Below are 26,426 nucleotides of genomic sequence, written 5' to 3'. Positions count from 1 at the left end.
CGTTGTGTAACAAATCCAGCTATTTGTTGTCACATCATTATCAACACATTATCAGGATAAGCTTTAATGATGTGACAGCAAATAGATGAACGACAACTTGCACACTTGTCGTCCATCCATTTGTTGTCAAGTCATTATCACACATTGTCAGAGTAAGCACAAGCACACATAATATAATAGTACATCGCGTGAAGTTGTGAAGAAAGTTATAGCATTCAGTTTTCATCAGCTTAAGTATAACGTTCGTTAGCAGTGTGATTCTACGTGGCAGTAAATCGTAATTGTTGAGTCGTGATCAAAGTTTAGAACTGTTTTTTTATCAACTAGTAAATTTGCCTTTTTTTTATTAACACTCGTAAAATTTTTCAAGAACATTTGCAAAACACGTTTGTGTAACTGTATTTCCGTCGCTTATTTCAAATTAGCCCTATTTCATTTTCGCGGGAAGCAACGTTTGTACCCTCGAAACTTGTTTAAAAATATTGACATTGACAAGTTATAAGGTTTTTTTGTGGTATAGAAATGAATCAACTTACAGAAACCAGCTGCGAGGTAAGTCGACTTCCATTCAAATGTTCGAGCATATTCCGGAAAAAACCGGCCGCATGATTTTTAACTTGAGAAGTAAAAGAAAGAAGCATTTTCTATCAATTTTGAGGTAAAGAAATATTTACATATTGCAAAATAGATTAATTTTCGAACGCAACTTTATGTAGCTGTAGCTACTAGCTAATACCATGATGTAAAAATACGCGGTGCGGCGTTCCGACGTCTCATTTTCGTGCCGTTCTGCGCCTTCCATTGCGACGCCATATTTGAGGGAGACGTGGCTATATACTACAGCGGCGAAGAGCCTGTACAATGAAACGAAGCCGCTTAAGTTGAAACTAAAACTTATCCCATGCATCTCACCTCGAATTGAGATATATATATTTATATATTTGTACATATATACGTAAACTGATCATCGTTTACCTGTTTGTTCAGTTTTTTATGTGCAAATATTGCCGAATTGGGTGTTTGGTCACTATAATAACTGGAATGAAAGTATTGAAGCAAAAAATATACATTGTTTCACGAGTTTCTTGATGCTAATATATGTTTTATATTTTAAAAACTTTTGAAATCCGCAGACAGACATGGCGGCGCGGTGGAAGCCATGATGTAAGAAATATAATGTGTGGCGTTGCACATCCATTTTGATTGACCAATCAGGAACGCTTCCATCGCACCGCCATGTCTGTCTGCGAATTTCAATAGCTTTTAAAATATAAAGCGTATTAACATCAAGAAACTCCTGAAACAATATATATTTTTTATTTCAATATTTTCAATTCAGTTGTTTCAGTGACCAAACACCCAATTTGGCAATATTTGCACAGAAAAAACTAAATAAACAGGTAAACAATGATCAGTTTACGTATATATACACAAATATATAAATATATATATCTCAATTCGAGGTGAGATGCGTGCATGGGATAAGTTTTAGTTTCAACTTTAGCGGCTTCGTTTCATTGTACAGGCTCTTCGCCGCTGTAGTAGTCACATCTCCCTCCAATATGGCGTCGTGTTGAAAGGCGCAGAACGGCACGAAAATGAGACTTTGGAACGCCACACCTTATATTCTTACATCATGGTGGAAGCATTGATCAATCAAAATGGATGCGCAACGCCGCGCGGGCCGCACCTTGTATTTTTACATCGTGGCTAATACCATGTGTTTTTATATATATATATACATGTGCTTACACTGACATCGAATAGAAAGATGTTAAAGGAAATGGATGGTTGTGTTCGCAATTTTGGATCCATAATGGGTCCATTTGGTATAAAGTACTGGATGATGACATCACATGAATACGTGAAACGCATATACCCGTAACATCTATATATGTGTTTATAGTAACATCGAATAGAAAGATGTTAAAGGAAATGGATGATTGTGTTCTCAGTTTTGGATACATATTGGATCCATTTGGTATAAAGCACCGCTGCACTGGACAGTGGTGGGTTTCCGACGCAACTCGGAGGTTAATTCTGACTCAGACTTGTTAAGATTGATTTAAAGTTAGATGAGAAAGGTTTATAATCAGATGTTAAACGAACGACGAATAGTTGTCTTTTATTTCGAAGTCATGATTAATCTCACTTAAGTCAGGCCTCATATTTATTTAAAAAAAAAAATGCATGATACTTCTTCTTTCGTCAATCAATTGCATTGATAAAAGTTGATTATACAAATATCACCACATATCGCTTTAATATTTCCGATTAGTTCACAATAGTTTTACTCGTTTAACCATACCGTTCTATGGATAACTTATTGCACTTACAATAAATAATTTATCCTACTAATTTTTTTAGGAACGAAAGGATTGACAGACAGTCGACAAGGAAAGAACTTAAATTTTTTCCGGACTGTCCTTAAACACTTGTATACACTAAATTATTTTCCAGTTAAAATTTACTTGTTTGTTTGTTTTATTTATATCTGAACGATAATTATATCAATAGAACTATCTTGTAGACACATACTCACCTATGAATATATCTGTACTTGGTTTGGTTCTCAACTTCGAATTCAAAATCTTGTGATAGGATTCAAGTTTATTATTGGTTCTATCTACCATATTAAATATGCTAAATACTTCCGGAGTAACTTTAACCATCCATTCATTTCGAAAGTAAACATCCCAAAATCTTTTCCATTTGGCTAATTTCTTCTGATCATTTTTAAAACTTTTTTTTAAAAGTTTTCTTATTATTTTAAATGCTTTTTCAGCTTTATCAGCTGGAAAAAGTGGTATTAACAAAATTTTCTTCATAATTTCATAGCCAATATTATTGTTCTCCTTATTATTTTGTCTCAAATATATCCTATATTTTTTTGAGTTAGCTTTTCGTATTACAGCCTAAAATAAAAATATGCTAAATTTCAATAGTTTAACTTGCATATATGTAAAATTCATGAAAAATAGTGATCAGGAATTAAAAAATTTTAAAATTATATAAGACGTAATCGATTTTTTTTACAATATTTATTACACTGGACATGATTGGTAGGTTAAAACTTATTTATAATAATATATTACTTGGCAGTTTAAACATTAAAGAGTTAAAAACTTATTAATAATTAAAAATTAATTACGAATTTTAAAAAGATTTAGGAATTTAATGCATCTATGCAATTTAACACTTAAAACTGTAAAAATGATAAGTTATGAGTTTTGTCAATTTTTTATTTGCTTACAACTTCTACTACCGATCTAGTTATGAATGGTTAAAAACAGCATCAACAAGTTTCGAATGGCTTAGAGCTTTTTTCCAACCAATTATAACATTTGTTAATGCGTGAGTGCAAGAGAAATGGTATACATTCAAAACATAAATAATGTATATAAATTATTTAATTATGATTGATGATTAAAATTTTTTTTTTTTTTTTTTATGTGTGAGGATATCGTTGTTACACGGATGCTATTAGGCATTGTGTGATTATTTTTAATTTATTTTTTAACTTGGCATTTTTCAATGTTTTTTGATATTATAAATCTAATTATTTTTCACAAGGCTCATGATGTCGTTAGTCAGAATGCGTGATTTTTCCAAAAATCGAACGATATATATACTACATTTTTGCGCTTTATAAATGTATGGTCATATTTTTTAACCTACTAAGTTTCTTTCTCTATGTTAGCAAGCCTGTAATGGGGCACTTTCCAAAGATATTTGCCGAGAAAGACGTAAAAATTGGCTTCATGGTTATAAATGACAGACGGTATCAGAATACCAACGCTGATGTACGTAAATGGGTCATTCTTTTAAAAACCGAGCACTTTTTGACCAACACATCTCAGAATTGGCTGAATTTTTTTTTCTAGACTCTACTTTTAGCAAAAAACATAAAAGTTCGAGGTTTTTTTTTTTTTACGTATTTTAGATAATATAAGCGGTCGAAAATTCGATGAAAGCGAGTTTTTAACTTGAAGACTAATTTTCAAAAATTCATAATTCCGGTTCTATTGGAGCTGAAGATTTAATTTTTTTTTTATTATAAATTACTATGTTAACTTAATATTCAACATTATGAAAAAAAGAGTATTAATAATATTTATTTATAATGTGAAACTAGACAACTTTAAACCCATTCGGTAATTTTTTCAACAGATTCTTATGTTGAATAATTGAACAATAATGCATTTTCGGTAGTAAAGAGAGAAGAGCCATTTTTGGGTGAGGTAACAGAAATTTTAAAATAAAATATGATTGGAAGATTGCTCTGCCCTGTGAGAGCAATAAATCTTTTCTAACAGAATTTTTTTTTCAACGTAAATCTTTCAATACAAATATATACATACGATTTGCGAACGCGTCCATAGATAATTATATAGATTTAAGGTGGCTCATCATGCTTGTCCTATCCATTTGTGTGACATTATAGACTATCACACTTGAAAATATTGAGTAGCAGGCTCAATATATATACCTACATAGATACGAATCCGCTTGTTTACGTACTGAGGTTAGCCCCGAGTTTCGGACTTTCTTAGAAAAAAGATTAATCAAACAACCTGCTCCTAGTTTTTTTGTAACATATGGCTCGACTTTTAGCCAAAAAAAGCTAAAAATTTGGGTGAAATAATAATAATGCCTTATAAGACTAACTCTAGAATTTAAAATTTGAATGCATTTTTTCGACTTTGGTCGGCAACATGCTTTGAAATTCAAATAGTAGATCCGTTGAGTAATACTTTACCATGAATTTTAATTTAGGTGCAATAGCTGCTCAACTTTCACAAAGGTAATAATTCACCTCAAGAATTAACATAATAAAATATGGTGATAAAAAATAGCTTCTTTACCGAATTATATTTCTTGCTCATAATGGTTAAAATTTGGTGCACTCCATTAATATTTGGACTCGTCTTAAATGTAGCGTCTACAAATATACTATTTTCTTCATTAAACTTATTCAAAAAATCCTTGTCATAGAGAATAACGTGGTATCCATGAGATGAAGAGTTTAACAACTCTGCAGAGAGGGAAGTTTTATTGCCTTTTTTATCAATAAACTTTAAGAGCGATGGATTTTCCTGCATCTGCTTGCCGAATTCTTTAATTGAATCGTAGCGCTTGCAAATAGATGTATGTTTCACTTTATGTTGGGCTCGCTGCATAGTTATATGAACATTTTCATAAGCAAAGTATTTGTCTAATCCATCGAGCCTATGAAGTATTAGATTTATAAATAATTAAACAAATAAATCAATATGTGTCTGTGTGTCTGTCTATGCAAATGTATATGGGTCATTAAACAAAAATTGATAAATACGAATTGATAGATGCGATACTTTCACGCCCTAGTTGAGATTTTTTAACTTAAACATTAAGAATTTTAAATTATTTTTTTCAAGTTGTTTGACATAACAACGGATAAACATGTGTGTACACTAATGTACATGGGACTTTTTGCGTAAAATATCATATGCTATATAGTTTTAATGTTCAATAAACTAAATATTATTTAAATTAAATACTTTAGAAAATGACAATTTTTTTTCAAACATCATATGATATGATACAGTATTGCAAATACCATGATATCTCATTTGCTGCTCTTATTAGTCCGGGAGCCAGGGTACTTTTCGTAGCCGATGGAGGTCTATGGTTGCACCAAAGTTTTTTTTATGTGTTTTGATGCGCTGAATCCGATTTTCGAAGGTGCTTGGCTGTAAAGTTGGCCGATTAATTGTTATAAACATTTTTTACAAACAAATAAGAAATTTTCATTTTTTTGACATAAAAAAATTTTTTTTAGATTTTTTGGCCAATTTTAAGACAAAAAGTATTCTTGTCATTTTTTCGTAAAACCCTTCGTTTACGAGTAAAAAATTCACGAAGTTTCGAAAAACAGGGTTTTTCACGAAATTCGACCATACGTTGCACATTTATTAATGCATATTTTTTAATCCAACACGGCTTAAAACTTTCGTATAATATAGTACTACAATAATATGGAATGAGCAATGTATGATTTGAATTGGATTTTTATCTAGCAATGCCTCATCGTTAGGTCTATTGCGCGCTTACGCGGTAAGTATGTACTGGAGACCACGCATGAGAGTTCATTATGTTTATTTATAAAGAGCTGCATTTAAACTTTCTTCCGATATTCTACTGTAAAAAGGAAAAAGGGTAAGTAGTAAAACAAGTTTATGCAATGCAAATGATAAACTGAGACTAAGAATTCAGTTAATTTAAGTTAATATGTCACCTAAATGCTTCATGTTGTAAAATGTACAAATTGTAGATAACGCAGATATTTGGGTTATTGGGAATTATTTATGCATTTATTAGATTCTTGTTGCTAAAAACATGATAGATAAATAAAAAAAAATTTTTTTCAAAAATAAAAAAAAAAAATTTGGTTTAAACAAATTGTTTAACAATATGCTACCTAACAATTTTTATGATGTGCATCCTTAGACATTTAAATAAGGAGTGAAAATATCGGAAGAAAGTTTAAATGCAGCTCTTTATAAATAAACATAATGAACTCTCATGCGTGGTCTCCAGTACATACTTACCGCGTAAGCGCGCAATAGACCTAACGATGAGGCATTGCTAGATAAAAATCCAATTCAAATCATACATTGCTCATTCCATATTATTGTAGTACTATATTATACGAAAGTTTTAAGCCGTGTTGGATTAAAAAATATGCATTAATAAATGTGCAACGTATGGTCGAATTTCGTGAAAAACCCTGTTTTTCGAAACTTCGTGAATTTTTTACTCGTAAACGAAGGGTTTTACGAAAAAATGACAAGAATACTTTTTGTCTTAAAATTGGCCAAAAAATCTAAAAAAAATTTTTTTATGTCAAAAAAATGAAAATTTCTTATTTGTTTGTAAAAAATGTTTATAACAATTAATCGGCCAACTTTACAGCCAAGCACCTTCGAAAATCGGATTCAGCGCATCAAAACACATAAAAAAAACTTTGGTGCAACCATAGACCTCCATCGGCTACGAAAAGTACCCTGGCTCCCGGACTATATTTTAATACCATGATTTACAAAATAAATGCATACCTCCATTTTCTTTATAATTCTTATACCAAACGATCTAGCTAAGGAACTAAAAAGAAAAAATTAAAAAAGCTTTCATTTTGTTTTGTAAACATCTAAAAAGTTCAGCATTAAAATTTATGACTTCTCGAGTATAGTTAGCTTGATACATTTATCGACTGATAACGGTATTTTGTACTTGGAAATATTGGCGGAAATTCTGTCTGTGAAAATTTTGTCCATGACCCAATACTTATTCTATAAAGTATATATACTCACCCCGATAGCATTGTGATAGCACGACCGCGACTGTGGAGCACGGCCTGGAGCACACGTGAAAGCACCGTAATGTCCACCTGTCGTAATTTCTGAGCGCACACTGCAAGCATGGTGTGGAAAGTGCATGTCATGCTATCAGACTGCATGGATTGTGTGTATACCAGGGCTGTTGCATACGCTCATGCAAGGTGGTATACATGCAGTGCCCATTACCCCTAACCTCTTCTATATACTTTTATCATTATTTTAATTTATAATAATAAGAATGTTATTACAAACAATTTATATATTTTTATTTTAATTATTTTAAATTTATTTTAAGTGCCCCTCGATAATGGATACTTGGATAAGGTTTGTGTTTGGAGATAAAAAGTCGACGTTATTCTCTATGGGTAGTAAGACGTCATTGGCAGTGATACCGCAGAAGTTTGCCATTTGTAGAGGAGTTTTTGTGAGCTAAAGTCGAGCTGTGATGCTGTGTATTAAGAGTGAGGTTTTAGGTGGGAAATGTTGTGGACGTGAATTTTGATTGTCCATTTGGGCAAATAAGGGCGTCTTTATGTTGTTGTTTTAATTGGGTTAGCTTTCGAGAAGTTGTAAAAGGAGGCCTGGTGGGTGAGCTGCTTTTCTTTGGGCGTGTTAATATCTTTTTAGGAGTATTCGAAGCGTTGGAGCACTTTTGCTGTGAAGTTCATCAGTTGCTTTGATAAGATCTTGCATATTGTCTCCCCCTCCTCTAGTCCAGGGAAATCGGAGAATCTTGATCTCTTGTTTCTGCTATTTAGGTCATTGTAATCATGTCAGGCTTCTTCGACTGTAACAGATTTTTTAACTACGTATGTTAATAGTATGCCTTGCTTGTAATTCTGTTAGTGTTTTTTCTTCTCTTAGTTTTTTCGGTAGGATCGTGATAGTTTTACCTTCTAAAAGTAACACTGGTGCAAAACCGGTAACTGTATGTTCTGTTTAATTACATTTCTTTACGCATTCATGTGCTATGGTTGTCCATGGCCGCTTTCCTTGTTTTTCATTTATCTTACACCTTATTTTATTTTTTTTTACCCAGTTTACCTCGATAGTTCTTAGGCCAAGTCGCCGGGGCTACCCGCTCACCACCTATGTGTAGGGATGTATTGCCGCACCCATTTTCCAACCCTTTTACTGATGTTACACCTAATCCATGGGCACAGTGTGAGTATCTTCGGTGAGACACCTTGCCAGTTAATCTGACACTCTTTGCACCAACGTTGCATCGGGTCTACTCGCCACTGTGTAGCCTTTCCCCGGGGAGGACTCCATATTTCAGAACGTTCACTCCTCACCGGTGAAGCCGGCGACCTCTGCCGAAGCATCGGATCCAGGTTATTTAGCATCCCCGGAGAAGTCTCATGTTTCAGGAACCACTCCTCGTCGGTTAGGCCGGCGATCCCTGCCTGGTGCATCGGATCCGCTAATCCCCAGCAAGCCAGGGAAAACTCTAGAGGGAATCTAACGTGGAGAAACATTTGCAGTCTCTTGTTTTTATTATTAGATCTTGAATCAATGGGAATGCTTGCGATTGAGGTATAACTATTTTATTTAGTTCTCGAAAGTCCATACATAATCTAGATTTTTTTCCATCGTCTGTTTAAATGCTAAAGTTACTGAGGCAGCAAAAGGATTAAGATTCTCCTATTAACTAGTATTTTAATAACATTGAGATTTGTTTTTTTATTTCCTTTTTATCTTCAATCGTGCACCTATATAAGGACTTTTACTGCAATATTTATCTACAGTAATAACTCTATGCGAGCTTCGTGTTCTTTAACTGAGCCAACATCATATTTATCTTTTGCAAAAATTGATTTATATTTATCTTGTGAATTCATAAATTTTAGTTTTTTGATGGAAGTTTAGAGCATGTAGTAAGATTTCAAACTTATTTGTGTCTATGTTTTTATTAAAATTTATTTTTTTAGTATAAATACATTCAGAATTTTTTTCTTTTTCCTTCTTTCATAATATTTGTAAATTTTCATTTTGGATTAATTTAAATTCTTTCATCATATTTAATCCGATTAAGAAATCAAACTTGATTTCCTCACTTTCTACTACGAACATATCAAATTGACTTTTCTATATAATAAATTTTTACTCTTATATTTATCATTCCATTCGCTTTCGTTGCACCATTAATCGCCATCAAACTAGCTTTTTCTGTTTTAAGTTTATCATTTTCGTTTTTTAATTTTATCAATTTATAATTTATTAAGGATACATTTGATCCTGAATCATAAATCCCGATTACTTCTACTGAATTGTTTATAAGTAATTTGATGTTAATCAATGGTGGAACTACAAGTTTTTTTGAGCTGCGCATCATTTAATTCGACTTCTAACTGAGAGTTGCTTATTAAATTAATTTTATTCTTTTCCTCTTTATCATCGTCAGCTGAAATTTCTTTTGATTTAAACCAACAATTTGATTCGAGAGTGAAATCGAGTGCCTTTATTTAATTTTTCGCATATTTTATATGTACTGTAAAATTTCTTTTTTTCTGAAGTTTTCTTTCTAACTAAATATTAATTTTTATGGATTTCTCTGTAAAGGTCCTCGACTTCTTTTAAACTTTCTTTATTGTTTTGTTGTTACCATACGCATCAAACCAAAACCCCATAAGCAATTCCAAGTGGAATTCCAAATGTATTATAAGTGTGTTTATAGGTGGAGTTACAAATACACAACGTTGCATCCGAAAATTGATTAACTAATTTATTTATTTTGCAATTATGTAAATATTTCCTCACTTCAAGCCTTATAGGGAATGCTGATACAACACAACTTCTCTCTTTTACTTGAAACCTTTATAAAGTTAAAAATCGTACGGCCAGATAGTAAACCTGAGCCCGAGTAGGTCCTTAATATCATTCAACCTTTCTCGTAGATTCGCAAAACTATAAGCCTTAAGCTACCTTTATGGGAGTCGTCGGATTTTCAAGTTCCGGATGAGACTGTACAAAACAACTCCTGGAATGAGCCACGCTCCGAACAAAGATCAGGTGGCTTTTTAAACAGCGACTGCAGCTATGCCTGGATAAGCTGCGACAAAAGTTTATTTGTAGTGAATGTCACGTCTGGTGAGTACGTAACATCATGGACCTTCACATATAAGATAACCACTGTGTCAGCCTTTCCTGCTCGTCCAGGATGTTTGCCCTTACTGCTTGTTGGGCTTGATAGCAATGCTATTAGAATTCAAGATTCCGTTGGGCAATTGTGTGTTTTTGATTGTTGCATTTCCAAAATTTTATGTACTATTCTAGTGAGTATTATTTGTTTTTAGTGCCATGTACTAGTTTTATCTCATAGTAGATGGTTTTAGCTTTAATGAGATACTAATTATTTTTAAAGGTACCAGCTGGTGTTGAACAGGCGTGTGTGATGTACGGTGGGGCCGACTGGGAAAATTTTAATGAAGAAAATCGAGACTTAGTTTTACCAGAAAATAGTGGATTAATCTTTGTATCACTCAGAAACTTCCAGCACTTGATAGTTGATCTTAATAGAGATTTATGGTCTAAGTCATCTTACAGTGATAAGCCTATTGTAGCCTGTTTAGAATTTGTTAATTCTTCACCTGCAGTACAACCTCCAAAAAGTAATGAAGTAGAACCTTCAGAAAGTAATGAGCTAGAACCTTCAACAAGTAATGAAGTAGAATTATTCTTTTCAGCATACAATTTGATAAGTGAAGGTAAATTTGTAACTATTTTTCTCGCATATAACTGTATTGGTGATTGACAAAATGAAATGTTGTGATTTTAGAAACTGAACATTATATAAAGTTCAATAGAAAAGAATTTGAGGCTACTGCACTGTTCAACGAAAAACTATGCACTGTCTTGCAGTGCTCTTCCAAAATTGGCTGTTTGATCAGTGGTTGCTTAGGTCGTATTATGATCTGGGAGTTTAATGGATTTCTCACATGGGTGAGTCCAATTTTGGATAAGTACGCATTTATCACTCATGCAGTACTTCTTGAACCCACCGACGACCCCAAGCCCTTTTGTTTTTTATGGGCCGCTTATCAGGTAAACATCTTTTTTTTCTCCTTCAATTATGTAACTCGATATTCACAAATCAACTTTAAAATACATGTTTTTAGGGTAGTACACCAGATTCAGTAACAGTGCTACGCATGTATATGTTAATTTTTAAAAACAAGATACACGATGAATTTGGTGAAAACCCCACTTTATATTTTAATTTGAAGCCAGACCCAAGTCTTAGATTCGAGATCGAATTAGAAAAAAATGAAAAAGTCCACAGTCTCGTTATAATTGAACGAGTCAATCGCGACGCGTCGGATTTACGGTCCCGCCGAGGCGAGGAGTCTCTATTACTCATCGGGACTCGAAAGAGATCCCTACTTTTTGATTTGAATCGATGGTACGAAGAACAAATGCCATCTACAGTTGCTGGATGCCGAAACCCCAACAACATTTTGGCTTGTTACAACACACGACAAGAGAAACATTCACGAGACGAAATATTATGTTGTTCTTACAAGCCTAAGACGTTGCAAGAGTTTGCAAAAAAATTTCCACACTCCCCAGAGGAAATTTTTTGCCCTAGTTCTTTGAGGTTGGAGTGGATCGATTTATCGGAGAAAAATTTAGTGTTCTGGCTCACCCGAGGGGTGCAGTCAGAGCTACTACGAGAGATCACCACAGCTGGACCCATTGTACTAATCATGCCTAATGAAATCTACCGCAGGTGTCTCCTTGCAGGCCTTATACCTTTTGATTATGTCATCCCAGATTATAGTGTAAAAGTAGAACAAAAAGTAGCTCGAGAAATGCTGCTGTCGTTATGCCTAGATCAACGGTGTGCCAATTTCTTACTGCGCTGTGCCATAGAGTGGTCAGATGGCAGTGCAGAGTATCTATACTTAAAGTTTCTGAGGTGGAGTATCCAACGTGGATCTGAAATCAAGTTGATGGCCGATAGTTTGTGCAAGCCGTTGTTTGATCAGTCGGGTGTCAATATGGACGAGTCTGAGTTGAAAACGTTACATAACTGTGTTCAGCAACTCGAATGTTTGAAGACCGTTATATCAAAATTACCCAATACTGAAATTGATTTAACTAAACATAAAAGGGCCCTTAAAAAAATAGCAGCTTATTTTCAAGTTGTGTTGTGGTTTTATGATGTCGGTCTGTTGCCGGAAATGCAAAACATCGACGAAAGTGATGACGTGCAAATTTTAGCGCTTACGAAAATTCAGTATCCAAGAAATAAGCTTGTAGAGTCTTACAAGAAAAAAAGACGAGACGCTTGTACGAAGGACAATAAGGAAAATGATGTTTTATTCATTGATCAATTGATTGCCAGAAATTGTTCACCACTCAAAGTGCAATGGAAAGAAGAGTCAGACAGTGAGTGTCCTAATCAAGATGGTCTTTATCCTCCTCCATCGCTGCAATCTTTGCTTAGGAGTTTTTTAACTGACTGCTATTGTGAAGAAAAAAGTGACGAAGAGGAGGATAAAGATGGTCAATTACCTGAAACGTACACTAAACACTGCATCATCTTCTACTTGCTCATGGACCTGTGCATGATTCTCAAAGACTCAAATTCAGCAGTCGATCAACTTATGAAGTATCCCGCAGCTTTTAAGTTGAGTCCTAGTATTATTGAACTCATCCGAGCTTTTTGGCTTCTCGATCACGAGGATTACGATGGCTTTTTCAACATCATGACAAGCCAAATTGTTTCCAGCAATGACATCGAAGACTGGCAGCATGAACTCGCTATAAATTCACTTTTAAAAAACAATCAACACAAATTAGGTACGTTTTCAAATTTTAAAAATATGTAACATACATTCGCAAACTGTCAATTAATTTTTTTTCATCATTTCTTTTTTAACAGCTCTAAATTATCTGCTCATTATTAAACCACCAGTGATATCGTCCGATCATCGGCGCATAATGATCGATCTGGCGGTGGAACAGGGTCATCTACTGTTAGCATTCCATGCACGACCGCCATCGGATTGCGGACCGTTACTCACGAGTTTCTTCCGCTCATGTGAAAAACATGGAAAGCTCAGAAAAATTTTGCAACTTCCCTTAAACCCGGAAGAAGAGAAAGCCTTTGACAATTATCTCAAAGAAAATTATAATGACAAAACTAGATTGATCCACTACTTGCTGACGAACCGCCACGTAGAAGCCAGCCACATTTTTTCTGTAAAAAAAAACTTTAACCCACATCAATCAATTGATGAGGAAATAAACTTTAACTCAACCGCTTGGAATTTACTAAATTTGGTTCACAAAAATGTACCCGAAATCTCAAAACGTTTTGCAAACAGCTGGAGAAAAAATACCTCGAAATCGGCCAAGGGACGACGATTTTCACCATATCCCATTATAAGTAACAACAATGAGTCACGTAGATTTCACCATAAACCAATGTCTCAATCTTGGGACATTGATGGTGATGTTTACAACTTGGCAGTAGAAAAGACACTTGAGACGTGTCGCAAGCCCGATCGAGATGGGCTTGGACCATTAAATTATACGCCTTTTCTAACTGCGCCATGCGCAACAATAAATGCTCAACCAAAATTTGTTACTCAAATAAATAACAAGAGTGATACACATTATGTTGTATACCCAAAACGGAAGATCTTCACGAGAAAGACGGCTTTAAAAATGGTAATTGAGCCTGATGATGAAATAGTCAAAAAGCGGCGAAAACTTAACAACCAATCCAAGGACTCAACATTGAATGGTTGTATACTTTATCTACACACACACATACACACACACACATATATATATATATATATATATATATATATATATATATATATATATATATATATATATATATATATATATATATATATTTGTGAACCTCGTTTTATTATAATTTTAATGTATTCGTTCAATTGCTTGTTTTAGATTTGGATCAATCGGGATCATCTGACTGTAGGCTTAGCATGACTAAAATATGTAGCACACCACTTGTGCAACGGAAAGAGAATGAAAAAATAAACAACTTGGATACTCAAACGCCGCAATCAATCCTCAGAATCCAGTGCAAGTCTCGTGCGCCTAGTTACGATTTTACTGAGGTAAGCTAAATGTATAAGGTCAAAAAATATGTAAAAGGATTTATAAGGCCGCATATGTATATAAAATGATTTAATAAATTAACTTATAAATTGATTAAAGGATAATGTGAACGATGAAGCAGATACCCCAAAAAAACATTTGGTAGCTAGTGGTTTTAAGTCATTACGACGAATCCATTTTAACGTGGACAGATTGAGCGAAAGTGATGATTCGAACTCATTTGCTAATGATGAAAATTGTAACAAAGAGGAAACTATGGGTGATATTCAAAATGTTAGTGAAGAATCCCAGTAAGTTATTAACAACTATATAAACATCTATATAAAATAAACTCATTTTTACGGAGTATATAAAAAATTTTTAGGCTAGAAGAAACTTGCTGTATTCCAAAGTTGACTAAAAAGTCATTTAGAGACAAAACAATTTTAACGGACTCGAGTATGGTCGACTTCGCTGAATCTCGGCCGGGACCAAGTTTACAAATGAGTAATAGTAATCACTCTCGTGAATGTAGTGAAGAATCGTCCAACAAAAGTGATTTGTGTAGCGAATCAACCACAAACGTGTGTGAACAGGTACTTTAACATACTTGCAATCTCAATCCAGACAATAACTTTCAATTACTAATTTTTTTTTTTTTTTTTTTTTTTTTTTTTTGTAGGAAACTTCTAAAGTGGATATAAAAATGTCGCCCGCTTCACTAACTCGTAAATCCAAATCTTTTTATATATCTTCAATTCTTTCTTCTGATACGAGCATGGAAACTTCACAATTAAAAGTACTATCTACGTTGCACAATGTTGAACATGATAAAAGTGAAAGTGAAAAATCAGTAGAACAGTCTGAAGAAGATACACAAGTTAACACGAAGTTTACTGAAAATGAGTTTGATGAAGAATGTTTTTTAGATATGGATCAAGAAGAAGAAGAAAAATATCAAGAAGATTATAATGTAGAGGGTGGTCTACAGGAGGACTATGAAAAACTGAGTTCTTCAAATACATTCTTCAATACGGATGCACACAAAGACAATCAGCAGCTAGAAAATTTGGAAAAAGAGCTGGATGACAGCGAAGAGAATTTCGATGAAGAATCGTTTTACAGTTTTTCAAGTTCCTTCACTGAGAAAGATGAAAATAAAGACAATCGCGCTCAGCTGAGAGATAGCCTGGTGATAATCCACAGCGAAGAACAACAAACAGATCATTCTTTTAATGAAAAGTGCTTAACTGAAAATTTGAGTCCAGTTAAAGTGAACGACAGTATTGGTTTTAGTTACACAAAACCAACTTTTATTAATAGCCAGGGTATCGCTGGCTTTCAAGAATACGAAATAACCGACGATGAGTCGAAAGATGGGCAAGAAAGTGAGTCCCAGTTTATTGTAGAAATGATGCCAGAAACTGGAGTAGCACAAAAAGATGATCTTGTCCTGAGTTTTTTGAATTCTAATACTTCTGGCGAAGGAACGATACAAGCCGAAAACGTACGATCGAGATCAAGGATAGAAGAATCCGGACAGCACCTAAGCATTGAAGAAGAATATGCAAACCCATTAAGAAATAACTTATATAAATTCGTATCGGAGGAACTAGAGATGTTACCCGAATCTAATGTAAGTAGAACACATCAGGCCATTTTGGAACCACCGAAAAAAGCGTCTCCTCGACCTCCAATTAGGAGCATCTCAACAAGCTTTGATTCTAAGGCTTGGGAGGAAAAGTCCGAAAATATTACAGACCGAAAAAAACAAAGTACATTATTGCCAGAGGAAATGGAAAAAATATCGGAACATGTAAAAAAAACATCCGATGTTCCAAACATATTCATCGAAAAAGTCTCATCATCGTCTGATGTTGAAGAACCTGAGGAAGATAGCAACATGTTGACTTTACCAAACAACCCACTTATGGAGCCGACAGATGATTGTGAGGAAGAGTATTTTAGCAAATCCACTCTTACAAAACGAACTCGAGGACGACCTAAAAAAGTAATTAAATTATCAGAGTCATCAAAATCAACTACAACAATACGCACGAGGAGAGCTGGATCTTCTACCAAGGATGTAGCCCCTACAGTGAAACCCACTAGGAAAACTAGAGCTGCATCTGTTGCTAAAGAAAATGTTGATTTGAAAACTGACGAAATGGCTGAAGAACAACAAGTATCTACAGTGCGGTCGTCGAGAGCATCTAAATTTAAAAAAAATACTTCGATAGTTGCTGACAAACGCTCAAAGGCCGGATGGATATCCAAGGATGACGAACAAATCACATCTACTGAATTGGTACCTGCCAACGATGATCTGCCAATGTCTCACACTCGAAGTAGAATAGCTGAGTCCGTAGACAATGATAAAAAAGGATTGTCAAAAATAAGACCAACCAGAACCAGGACCGTATCGAAAAATGAACAAAAATCAACCACCACTAGAAAAAAAAGAGCAGGTGCCGTAGTCCAGGAAAATGATCAGGCTACACCCACAGCGAAAGAAGATAATAAACGATGTTTGAGGAAGACGCGAGCCTCGTCACTGGCAAAGGAAACCAGTAACAATATCATCAATTTGAGTAACCCACCAGCCAGGGCAGAAATTATACGAGCAATCCAGACTACGAGACCTTCCAGTTCAGAGCCCACAATTCGCAGGCGTAAGTGCTCTGTCCAGTCAGAACCGGGAGACATCGAAAAAATTTTAATTGACACAAGAACTGTAAAGTCAAAGAGTAAAGCGGAAAAAAGGAATACGACAGGTCGAGCTCGCAGAGCGACTAGCGTCGATTCAATCGTGAGTGTGCCTGAAGGTAGGCGTGTAATACGCAGTTTACTCACTAAAACGATCATCAAGGAAGTCATCCCCGAAGAGCCAATATCCATGAAACAAACAAGAAAGAGAAAATATGATTCTTCTGTTACTGGTAATGAAGCTAAGAAAGTACGTGATCAACTCGAGCATACTGATAGTAAAGACTATAGATTTTCGTTACCCGAAACAGTTGAAGATGTTCCGGTTATCTCTGAAGGTTTGTGATCAAAAAAGACATATTTACCGTAACATTTAAGGTAGTTGTTTCCCAATGTATAGGTTAATCGTATGTATAAATATACAATAATAAGGTTATGTTCAACTATCATCCCGTATTTGTTTTCGTTATGTTAACCCACAAATGGCGCATCTAGCACATTTTTGGTAGATCTAAAACATGACAGGTATCAGTTTAAATGTAGCTCGGTAAAATAATACACATTACTTATTTAATTGGTTTTATTGATATGGGAGGCTTGTTCGTTACCCCCTATGAACTTGATATCGCCATAAGTCAGAGGAAAAATGATAAACGATTGGATTGTACATGTAGTTGTAAGGCTGAGCAAGTGTAAGTATATGTAATAGGTGAATTTGTATATTCAACAAAGTACATTTAGAGGTTATTAAAATGAAAGCAAACAATAAGAAAAATTTCTTATGACATCTTTACCAACATAGGCACGAGAAGTTATCGATTGATAATGCAATTTCCACTGACATAGCACCAAAATGGGGGAAAAAAAGCTAAACATAATGTGAAACATGTATACGAGCAATTCGGTATTCGGTACACTGCAATAAAAATATTGCTTCTTCGGTGTAAATTTACTGATTGTTTATTTTCTGCATGTCGTCTGCTTGGCACGATTGTGATTACGATTTCCCTGGCACCACTTAATTCTAAACTTCAAAATAGTGTCAGGTTTTAGTTCTACTGAAATATGCTATATGCGGCCCTTATGGGTTAACATGACGAATTTAAAATATCAGAGAGAAATGTGAATACCTCTCCGTACGTAGGTACATAAACATATGCATCTACCTATTTGTAACTTGTGCTCATGTGACAATGTGGTGTTGCTCCTTACGTGATACTCTTGGTTATACTGTAAAAACTATCAATATTATAAATACTGCGACGGACATTGAAAATAAAAAGACCTACTCTGGACTTGATATATTAACAATAAGAATAGTAAATTTACTACAGTAATTATAATGCCTGCCATGATGGAGTATTTTACTTTTGCAAGATACTTAATACTCAAACAACAAATAGTGTGAACACGACTGTTATTTCTATTAATGAAGTTTTAGACGAATATAAAGAAATAATTTATGCATGTTTATTTTCTGTATTGAAGTTGTAAATAATCGTTTCGTAAATATAAAATCCTACATAAACTTTACAGTCAACATGGTAATGTTACTACGAGATTTATAAAACTGAACAATACAAGTAGTAAATTTATTATGATGAACTTAGTAAAGTTACTATGACGGGCGTTGGAAATAAGAAGACCTACGTACAACGTAGTACAATTGCAATGGTTGGTATCTACTACTCTTTAGTTGGTATTTTGACTATTTCGACTGTAATTTTATGAACAATGTGGTACATATACACAAGACTTTTTTTACAGTGTATCTTCCAAAATCAAACGAAGAGCACTATTTTGATTACTATTACTTTAAAACTATGTGGTAAAAAATTCTCAAAAAAATGTATGTGTTTCTTTACTGCCTAAGATAGTTTTCAGTAGTTTTCAATAATTTGTAAATAGGCGGTAAGTTACAATTTTTTAAATAATGAGACTATGTAGTGTTTGTACGATTGCTCTAATATTAAAAGAGTGATTTTTTGACGAGGATATTGTAATAACGACGTGGTTAATCGGTCTCAAATTTTTTATACATATTTCTCGACGCTTAGATTAGTTTTGCTGAAAATTTCGTACCTTTTTAAATACTTTTGATTTAGGAAACAACTAGCTTAAGTAATTGAAAATCGAATTTTGAGAGAATGAACGCAAATTTTATTTTCAGATGTTTGTCAAACGACCACTTTCAAATTTGCACATCCAACTGGATTACAGAAGTAAGTTCCTTCAAGTAAAAAAAAAATTTCAATGTATTAAATTTGTATGAATTTTTCAGATTTCTAACGCCAATTTGCTTCGATGGGGATGAGATAATGAGTGTCTTGGAACTAGATCATATTGGTAATGTAGAAAACCCCGTGGGAACAACTTCACGGCAACCTCAAACCTATTTTATAATGCCTTCAATATTTACAGACCGAATAAACCAAAGTACGTCATTGCCAGAGGAAATGGAAAAAATATCGGAACATGTAAAAAAAACATCCGATGTTCCAAACATATTCATCGAAAAAGTCTCATCATCGTCTGATGTTGAAGAACCTGAGGAAGATAGCAACATGTTGACTTTACCAAACAACCCACTTATGGAGCCGACAGATGATTGTGAGGAAGAGTATTTTAGCAAATCCACTCTTACAAAACGAACTCGAGGACGACCTAAAAAAGTAATTAAATTATCAGAGTCATCAAAATCAACTACAACAATACGCACGAGGAGAGCTGGATCTTCTACCAAGGATGTAGCCCCTACAGTGAAACCCACTAGGAAAACTATAGCTGCATCTGTTGCTAAAGAAAATGTTGATTTGAAAACTGACGAAATGGCTGAAGAACAACAAGTATCTACAGTGCGGTCGTCGAGAGCATCTAAATTTAAAAAAAATACTTCGATAGTTGCTGACAAACGCTCAAAGGCCGGATGGATATCCAAGGATGACGAACAAATCACATCTACTGAATTGGTACCTGCCAACGATGATCTGCCAATGTCTCACACTCGAAGTAGAATAGCTGAGTCCGTAGACAACGATAAAAAAGGATTGTCAAAAATAAGACCAACCAGAACCAGGACCGTATCGAAAAATGAACAAGAATCAACCACCACTAGAAAAAAAAGAGCAGGTGCCGTAGTCCAGGAAAATGATCAGGCTACACCCACAGCGAAAGAAGATAATAAACGATGTTTGAGGAAGACGCGAGCCTCGTCACTGGCAAAGGAAACCAGTAACAATATCATCAATTTGAGTAACCCACCAGCCAGGGCAGAAATTATACGAGCAATCCAGACTACGAGACCTTCCAGTTCAGAGCCCACAATTCGCAGGCGTAAGTGCTCTGTCCAGTCAGAACCGGGAGACATCGAAAAAATTTTAATTGACACAAGAACTGTAAAGTCAAAGAGTAAAGCGGAAAAAAGGAATACGACAGGTCGAGCTCGCAGAGCGACTAGCGTCGATTCAATCGTGAGTGTGCCTGAAGGTAGGCGTGTAATACGCAGTTTACTCACTAAAACGATCATCAAGGAAGTCATCCCCGAAGAGCCAATATCCATGAAACAAACAAGAAAGAGAAAATATGATTCTTCTGTTACTGGTAATGAAGCTAAGAAAGTACGTGATCAACTCGAGCATACTGATAGTAAAGACTATAAATTTTCGTTACCCGAAACAGTTGAAGATGTTCCGGTTATCTCTGAAGGTTTGTGATCAAAAAAGATATATTTACCGCAACATTTAAAGTGAATAAGAATCGAATTTTCAGAAAATGAAACTTTTATTTTCAGATGTTTGTCAAACGACCACTTTCAAATTTGCACATCCGACTGGATTACAGAAGTAAGTTCCTTCAAGTAAAAAAAAAAAGAATGTTCGATGTGTAAAATTCTTATGAATTTTACAGATTTCTAACGCCCATTCGCATCGATGGGGTTGAAACAACGAGTATCTTGGAGGTAGTTGATACTGGCAATGTAAAAAAACCTTGGGCCAAAATTCAACCGCGAAGCTGTTTTATAATGCCTAAAAAAGCGAAAAACAAAGAACAATGATGTGTCAATTAAATGTTTTTCATTTAATCTGTTGATATTTTGTCGTTTTTCGTTTTTTTTTTTTTTATTTTTTTCCAAACGAGAAAGCAGATTGTAATATTCTTTTGTAAATAATTGATTAATACATCATCATAGTTTTATAAAGGTTTGAGTCTAGTAATTTTTAAGCAAGTCCTAAATTCCCTTTCATACATACCTCATAGATCATATCAAGCAAACAAAACATGTTAAGATCATGGAATTTAATACATATCAATCAATTGTCGTCACATGTTAAATAAATTTTTTTGACACTCAACATTCAAAGCCACTGATAATACCAGTACTTTACTTTTTTCAGGCCACAAAATACGATATTTAGTATTATTGGAATTAAGCATCCCTTGAACGCTACTTTTCAAATTCGGTATAAGAAAATAAAAATAACGTCAGCATTTCAGATCTTATCAATTAGTTCATGTAGAAATTTACCATACAATTTTATCAAAAAAGGCATATGCTACAGATTCTTTTGTCTCTTTCGTTGTTTTTTTGAACATGAAGTCTATGAAATCCGAAATAGTCATCCCATGTAATATAAATAGACAGTCACAAGAAAATAAAACAATAGCTATTGTATTAAAATTTCTCGTACTTATCGTTTTATTTTTCATCTACAATTTATGTGATAAATTAGGCAAATTCGTTATGCATATCAGTTGGCATGCAAAATAAATAACGTTTAATCGTCGATTCGACATTTCGACTAGAATGGCACAAATGTAAAACGCTCAATACATACGTGTGTATATGTATATATCAAACAATGAGAATAGTTATAAAAGCGGTTGTATACAAAAAAAAGGTCAATTACCTCCATAAGCTGAGAGAAATAACTTAAAAATACTGCAACAGGTGGAAAACAGGGAGGGATCGAACACGTTATTTATGTACAACATAAGTAGATAGTGGGAACTACCCTAATATCCAAATTAAAAAAAAAAAAAAAAAAAAAAAAAAAAAAAAACAGTTGCTCGGAATAAAAATAAGAATCAGTAGCGCGCGTAGCGACCGTAGTAGTTGGCTGCACGGCCACCCTCGATGGGATTGCAGGAGAAGAGTGCGTCCCCTCGGTAACTCTCGGCGCACCTAAAAAATAAGTGATAATTTTTTGTTTTATCGATTCATCGATACCCACGTATTGAATAATTTACATAAATTTTATCACTCTTAATGTATTTTTTTTATACCTCCTTGATACTTGGCGTGTATTTCTTTTAGTATGATTAATAATACTTACTGGCACACTGCAATGTGTCTTCTAGGTGTACAATTGGCATTTAAACCGCACTCACGGCCCGTGCACGGGTTCTGACAGGCAAAGTTGATGCACGCCTGATTGTCCGGGCACTCGTTGTTGGACAAGCACTCGCCCCTCTTACAACTGATAACATAATATGTTATACATCACTTAAATCAGATCAAATTGCATACAATGCAATATATATACACGCGTGTACCTGATTAGCGCGTTTCCAACATAGCCGTGGGGACACCTGCACACCGGGCGCTTCTTACCCGTGTTGTCATGGCCCGGTCGGCACTCGGCGTTGGCACCGCACGGATTCCCGCTGCACAGGTCCTCTGCAAGTCAATGAACATTGTAGCCCCAAAGAGTTATTGTTGTTATCGGGGGCATTTTGCATAATGTACGCGCTAATATTAATTTAATACACGTATGTATGTATATATTATACCATCGGTGAAGGGCCGACAGAAAACGAAGGGGTCGCCAGTTTTGTCCTTGGGACAACTGCAGACGGGCGTTACGTCGCGGAGCTCGCAATTGGCGTTGGTGCCGCAGGTGCCCTCGCAAGGATCGACGCATTTCTGATAGAGGCAGGCAGGCTTGCCGGCAGGACATTCGGAGTGCTTGGTGCACTCGGGCTGGCAGGATATGAGCGGGTTACCCAGCCAATTCTGCAAGAATGAGAAAAAAAAATTCAATGGTTATGTATTTTACGTATGTAATGTATATGTGGTTTAAAAGATGTGTATGATGATGATGACCTTGGGACAGGCGCAGTTGGCTCGGTGGTTGATGACGTTGCACTCGGCGCTCTCGGCGCATACGGAGGCGCACGGGCTCTCGCAGCGAAAGTCCTTCGAGCAGTGCTGGTGCTGGGGACAGTCAAAGTCGGACTCGCACTCGTGACGGCAGCCCTCGAGAGGACGCCCTCGGTATCCCGACAAACAAGAGCACACCGCCACGCCGTTCTTGACTTCGCACTTGGTGTTGGCCCCACAAGGATTTGGGCTCTTGCACGGCGCCTCTGTTTGGGATATCATCATGAAATTTACTTTTACGCCAGGGAGTAAATGTATGTAGTTGTTCATAACATTGAGAAAAAAAGGAAAAAAAAAAGAAAAAATGTACTTGCCAGGGTCGTAGACGCAATTGTGCAGAGGATTGCCCGTGTGACCTGGAGGACAGTTGCACACCGGTATGTGGTTGACCGTCTGGCAGAGCGCGTTTGTGCCGCAGGCGTAGGTACACGGATCGATGCATCGGTTCCCGCTGCAGGTGCGGCTTCCAATGCAATCCTCGTTTACTGCAATTTCGGGGACAAAACAGATATATTATTTCTTTTATTTGCAGGATTTTTCATCCCCATTGATTCCCGTTAAAAATTTTAAAATTATATTTTAGTATTGGTAATTTAAAAAACATATACGCGCTCGATTAATGATTGTTGATCAAAGTGACCATGCACACCTTTTATTTAATTGCACTATTTTTCTTTTTAACTCGCATTTATTTTATTTTCAGAAAAGAAACGAGTTAATCGGTATAGTAGTTGTTCGAATCGTAATAGAAGAAGATAAAAAAAATAAAATAAATTGTGAGAACTAGTCAATAACGCGATCCAGAAATGTGTGATGAAAAGATTACGAAATAAGGCTCGATGAGGAACCAAAAAAGGGGCTACGTGACCTTGCGCGTTCGCCGCGCGTAATAATATAATCGTTTGCCATGCAATTATGGTATATACAAGTGAGCTTGATACTCCACTTGTATGTACTATATTTCCGTAAATATATATACACGCGCACACCTTTTTATGGTGACGTAAGTGCTCGATGATAGATTAGGCATTGCCAATTAAGTATGTTGCAGTTATACGAAACGTAAAAACTGACATTGTGGCTGATGATGATGATGATGATTATAATAATAATAAATACTTACTGATGCATTCGACACGCTCGCACCTCGTAAGAGGATCGCCATCGTACAGATTCAAGCACGAACAAACCGGCCGGCCCTCGCTCATCGTACACCTGGCGTTCTGGCCGCATGTGTGGCTATCACAACTGGTTGCTGTGTGTTTGTTGAAAAACATGTATGTTCATTTTTTTTTCTTTGCAATTTTTGTTCCCAACCCACGACATATTTCGCTTCAATTACAGAAAAAAATTTCACTTTCGTAAAAATGGTAAAAAATGGTAAAAAACGTCTTTCCCCACCTTATGATTAATAGAAAATGGCTCGAAACCATAAAAAAATTTAAAGATCCAAATTGGGGTGGAGCACCACTTCTGCGTAATTACCGCATTTTCTGATTTTAAAATAGCAACAATTTTTTAAATTTGTTTTAAGAGAAAAATATTTTTTCCTTATAACCGGCCAAGAGATTTCAAACCATTTCTATGATCCTCGAAAAAAAATTCCCCTTTTTCCGGGATTAGCGCAACGAAATACTTAGTGTGTCCCAAGTCTTGGAAAATTGTTTCTCATCGATTCAAGGTTGATAAATAAATCGGAGGTATAACAAAGGTGCACTTCATAAATAAATTTAAGTCATCGAGTAAAAACCTGTATTAAATGTATACCTCCACGTGCACAAAATGAACCTTGTATGGGTATACACAAGTATAGTTTGGAACCAGTTGACCTTCGCCATAGAATGATGATACGTCAGAGGCCCATATATTTATACAAATAATAATACTTCGTCGTTGAAATATCTCAAAAACGAATCGGCTTGCAGGTTTTTTTTTTTTATTTTCGATCTTTAAATATTATCTTCGCTCTTCTACGCGTATAGGGATACACTTTACTCGTAAGATTGTTTTTATTTTATCAGTTAATGCTATAGTGTACATCAAAGAAAATTTTTTAACGACTTTTCCAATGAACAGATGTAAAAAATAAAATAAAATAAAATTCAGAGTTGCCGGAAAAACACTAGGTATAATGATAAAATCGATTTAAAGCTTCTCCCACTAGTGTTTCTGAATTGCTACGTGTAAGAAAAACCTCCAGTCTTCGTTCGCATACGCGGCGAATAATCGTTTCCTGTAACTTTGAGACTTACTCTGCCAAGTACGCGATTGAATAAGGGGTATCATAAAAATTCTTCGCTCCACTTGCTTATATATACAGTGCACACCTATTATTGCGTAATAATTAAAATGATGGACAATTACCTCGAGCACCCGATTGGTTGGGTCTTTTGCGCATCAACAGAACATCAAAAATAATAACCGCGAAGAATAAGTAATTATTTAACCGATCTATATCAATTATCGTTTGAGCGAAGATTTCAATCGCACGAGTTTCAATAGCTGAATTTTCGTGAAAAAAAATTAATTCCCTTATTTACTCAATAGTTGAATGTATAGTGTTGGGGAAAATAAAAACAACAACAAGGGCACTTACCTCCACTGAGTACCTTCGAGCCGTAAAATACGTTGGGCAGCATCGCCACCGCCGAAGTGGCACACAGCGCGACCAGCAGAACTGTAGTCTGCATTGGCTTCATTTTGCTAGCTATAGACCTTTTCAAAAAGCGGAGAAAAGAAAGTTGTATCGTTTATCGGTTTAAAATATCGGTTTTGAAAATTGAGAGATCAATAATTTATATTTTGAAGGCTCGCAATGGAAAAAGCGAATTATCGTTTTCCGCGAGGCAAACAAGATTGATCAAGTATGTACCCAGGAAAAAAAAGGCTTGGAAGCTCACTTGAAGCCGACGACTGATTTGAATGAAAAATCGGCAAGGTAAGTGTATACACAGATGTAACGATCGAAGAGCGGAGAGTACGTATAAAAGAGTATACGCGACGGTTAAACGATCCGCGCTTGGCTGGACCGCGAGGCGAACTGACTCTGAAATCGTCAAAAGCAAGTCACTATATAATCCCATGGCTATAACGTTTAAGTT

The 26,426-nt window shown here is 35.3% G+C and overlaps 4 protein-coding genes and 1 long non-coding RNA gene across 5 annotated transcripts; 4 read left to right on the top strand and 1 right to left on the bottom strand.

The window, feature by feature from the left end:
* Window positions 1-130: 130 nt before the first annotated feature.
* Window positions 131-11,175, top strand: LOC149375105 (uncharacterized). The gene is made up of 5 exons (XM_089590478.1): window positions 131-152; window positions 521-552; window positions 10,277-10,654; window positions 10,744-11,094; window positions 11,158-11,175. Exons 2-5 carry the CDS (start codon window positions 523-525, stop codon window positions 11,173-11,175), a joined length of 777 nt encoding a protein of 258 aa, XP_089446604.1. The 5' UTR covers window positions 131-152; window positions 521-522.
* A 910-nt stretch (window positions 11,176-12,085) lies between these two features.
* LOC149375104 (protein ELYS-like) lies at window positions 12,086-13,777 on the top strand. Its single transcript, XM_089590477.1, has 3 exons — window positions 12,086-13,184; window positions 13,267-13,562; window positions 13,712-13,777. The coding sequence occupies exons 1-3, from the start codon at window positions 12,086-12,088 to the stop codon at window positions 13,775-13,777; spliced, it is 1,461 nt and encodes a 486-aa protein (XP_089446603.1).
* A 339-nt stretch (window positions 13,778-14,116) lies between these two features.
* LOC149375103 (uncharacterized) lies at window positions 14,117-14,733 on the top strand. Its single transcript, XR_016292898.1, has 3 exons — window positions 14,117-14,133; window positions 14,307-14,479; window positions 14,580-14,733. It is a non-coding gene; the product is annotated as an uncharacterized LOC149375103 (long non-coding RNA).
* Window positions 14,734-14,735: 2 nt separating this feature from the next.
* Window positions 14,736-21,241, top strand: LOC149375102 (uncharacterized). The gene is made up of 8 exons (XM_089590476.1): window positions 14,736-14,770; window positions 14,845-15,055; window positions 15,142-17,503; window positions 19,336-19,387; window positions 19,447-19,511; window positions 19,587-20,870; window positions 20,956-21,007; window positions 21,072-21,241. The coding sequence occupies exons 1-8, from the start codon at window positions 14,736-14,738 to the stop codon at window positions 21,217-21,219; spliced, it is 4,209 nt and encodes a 1,402-aa protein (XP_089446602.1). The 3' UTR covers window positions 21,220-21,241.
* A 993-nt stretch (window positions 21,242-22,234) lies between these two features.
* LOC149375101 (uncharacterized) lies at window positions 22,235-26,337 on the bottom strand. The gene is made up of 9 exons (XM_089590277.1): window positions 26,226-26,337; window positions 25,922-26,040; window positions 24,449-24,580; window positions 23,640-23,810; window positions 23,269-23,531; window positions 22,956-23,178; window positions 22,719-22,842; window positions 22,499-22,642; window positions 22,235-22,347 (listed from the first exon to the last, which is right to left on the bottom strand). Exons 2-9 carry the CDS (start codon window positions 26,022-26,024, stop codon window positions 22,251-22,253), a joined length of 1,257 nt encoding a protein of 418 aa, XP_089446403.1. The 5' UTR covers window positions 26,025-26,040; window positions 26,226-26,337; the 3' UTR covers window positions 22,235-22,250.
* Window positions 26,338-26,426: the final 89 nt, after the last annotated feature.

Source organism: Copidosoma floridanum, unplaced genomic scaffold, assembly GCF_036245765.1.
Source record: "Copidosoma floridanum isolate Cflo_tuat_1 unplaced genomic scaffold, Cflo_Japanese_pri ptg000012l, whole genome shotgun sequence".
NCBI classification, from domain to species: Eukaryota; Metazoa; Arthropoda; class Insecta; order Hymenoptera; family Encyrtidae; genus Copidosoma; species Copidosoma floridanum.
Note: the sequence above shows the minus strand (reverse complement) of the source record. Positions and strands in the feature narration are given on the sequence as shown.

What these genes read in the sequence shown, in the direction of transcription:
- LOC149375105 (XM_089590478.1), top strand. Translation starts at nt 523, where the DNA reads ATGAATCAACTTACAGAAACCAGCTGCGAG. An exon ending in TTACAGAAACCAGCTGCGAG is followed by an intron (nt 553 to 10,276) that starts GTAAGTCGACTT and finishes CCTTTCTCGTAG; the next exon opens with ATTCGCAAAACTATAAGCCT. An exon ending in AAATTTTATGTACTATTCTA is followed by an intron (nt 10,655 to 10,743) that starts GTGAGTATTATT and finishes TTATTTTTAAAG; the next exon opens with GTACCAGCTGGTGTTGAACA.
- LOC149375104 (XM_089590477.1), top strand. Translation starts at nt 12,086, where the DNA reads ATGCCTAATGAAATCTACCGCAGGTGTCTCCTTGCAGGCCTTATACCT. An exon ending in AAACAATCAACACAAATTAG is followed by an intron (nt 13,185 to 13,266) that starts GTACGTTTTCAA and finishes CTTTTTTAACAG; the next exon opens with CTCTAAATTATCTGCTCATT. An exon ending in ACTTGCTGACGAACCGCCAC is followed by an intron (nt 13,563 to 13,711) that starts GTAGAAGCCAGC and finishes TTTTGCAAACAG; the next exon opens with CTGGAGAAAAAATACCTCGA.
- LOC149375102 (XM_089590476.1), top strand. Translation starts at nt 14,736, where the DNA reads ATGGGTGATATTCAAAATGTTAGTGAAGAATCCCA. An exon ending in AATGTTAGTGAAGAATCCCA is followed by an intron (nt 14,771 to 14,844) that starts GTAAGTTATTAA and finishes AAAAATTTTTAG; the next exon opens with GCTAGAAGAAACTTGCTGTA. An exon ending in CCACAAACGTGTGTGAACAG is followed by an intron (nt 15,056 to 15,141) that starts GTACTTTAACAT and finishes TTTTTTTTGTAG; the next exon opens with GAAACTTCTAAAGTGGATAT.
- LOC149375101 (XM_089590277.1), bottom strand. Translation starts at nt 26,024, where the DNA reads ATGAAGCCAATGCAGACTACAGTTCTGCTGGTCGCGCTGTGTGCCACT. An exon ending in CGAGCGTGTCGAATGCATCA is followed by an intron (nt 23,811 to 24,448) that starts GTAAGTATTTAT and finishes CCGAAATTGCAG; the next exon opens with TAAACGAGGATTGCATTGGA. An exon ending in AGACACATTGCAGTGTGCCA is followed by an intron (nt 22,348 to 22,498) that starts GTAAGTATTATT and finishes CTTATTTTTTAG; the next exon opens with GTGCGCCGAGAGTTACCGAG.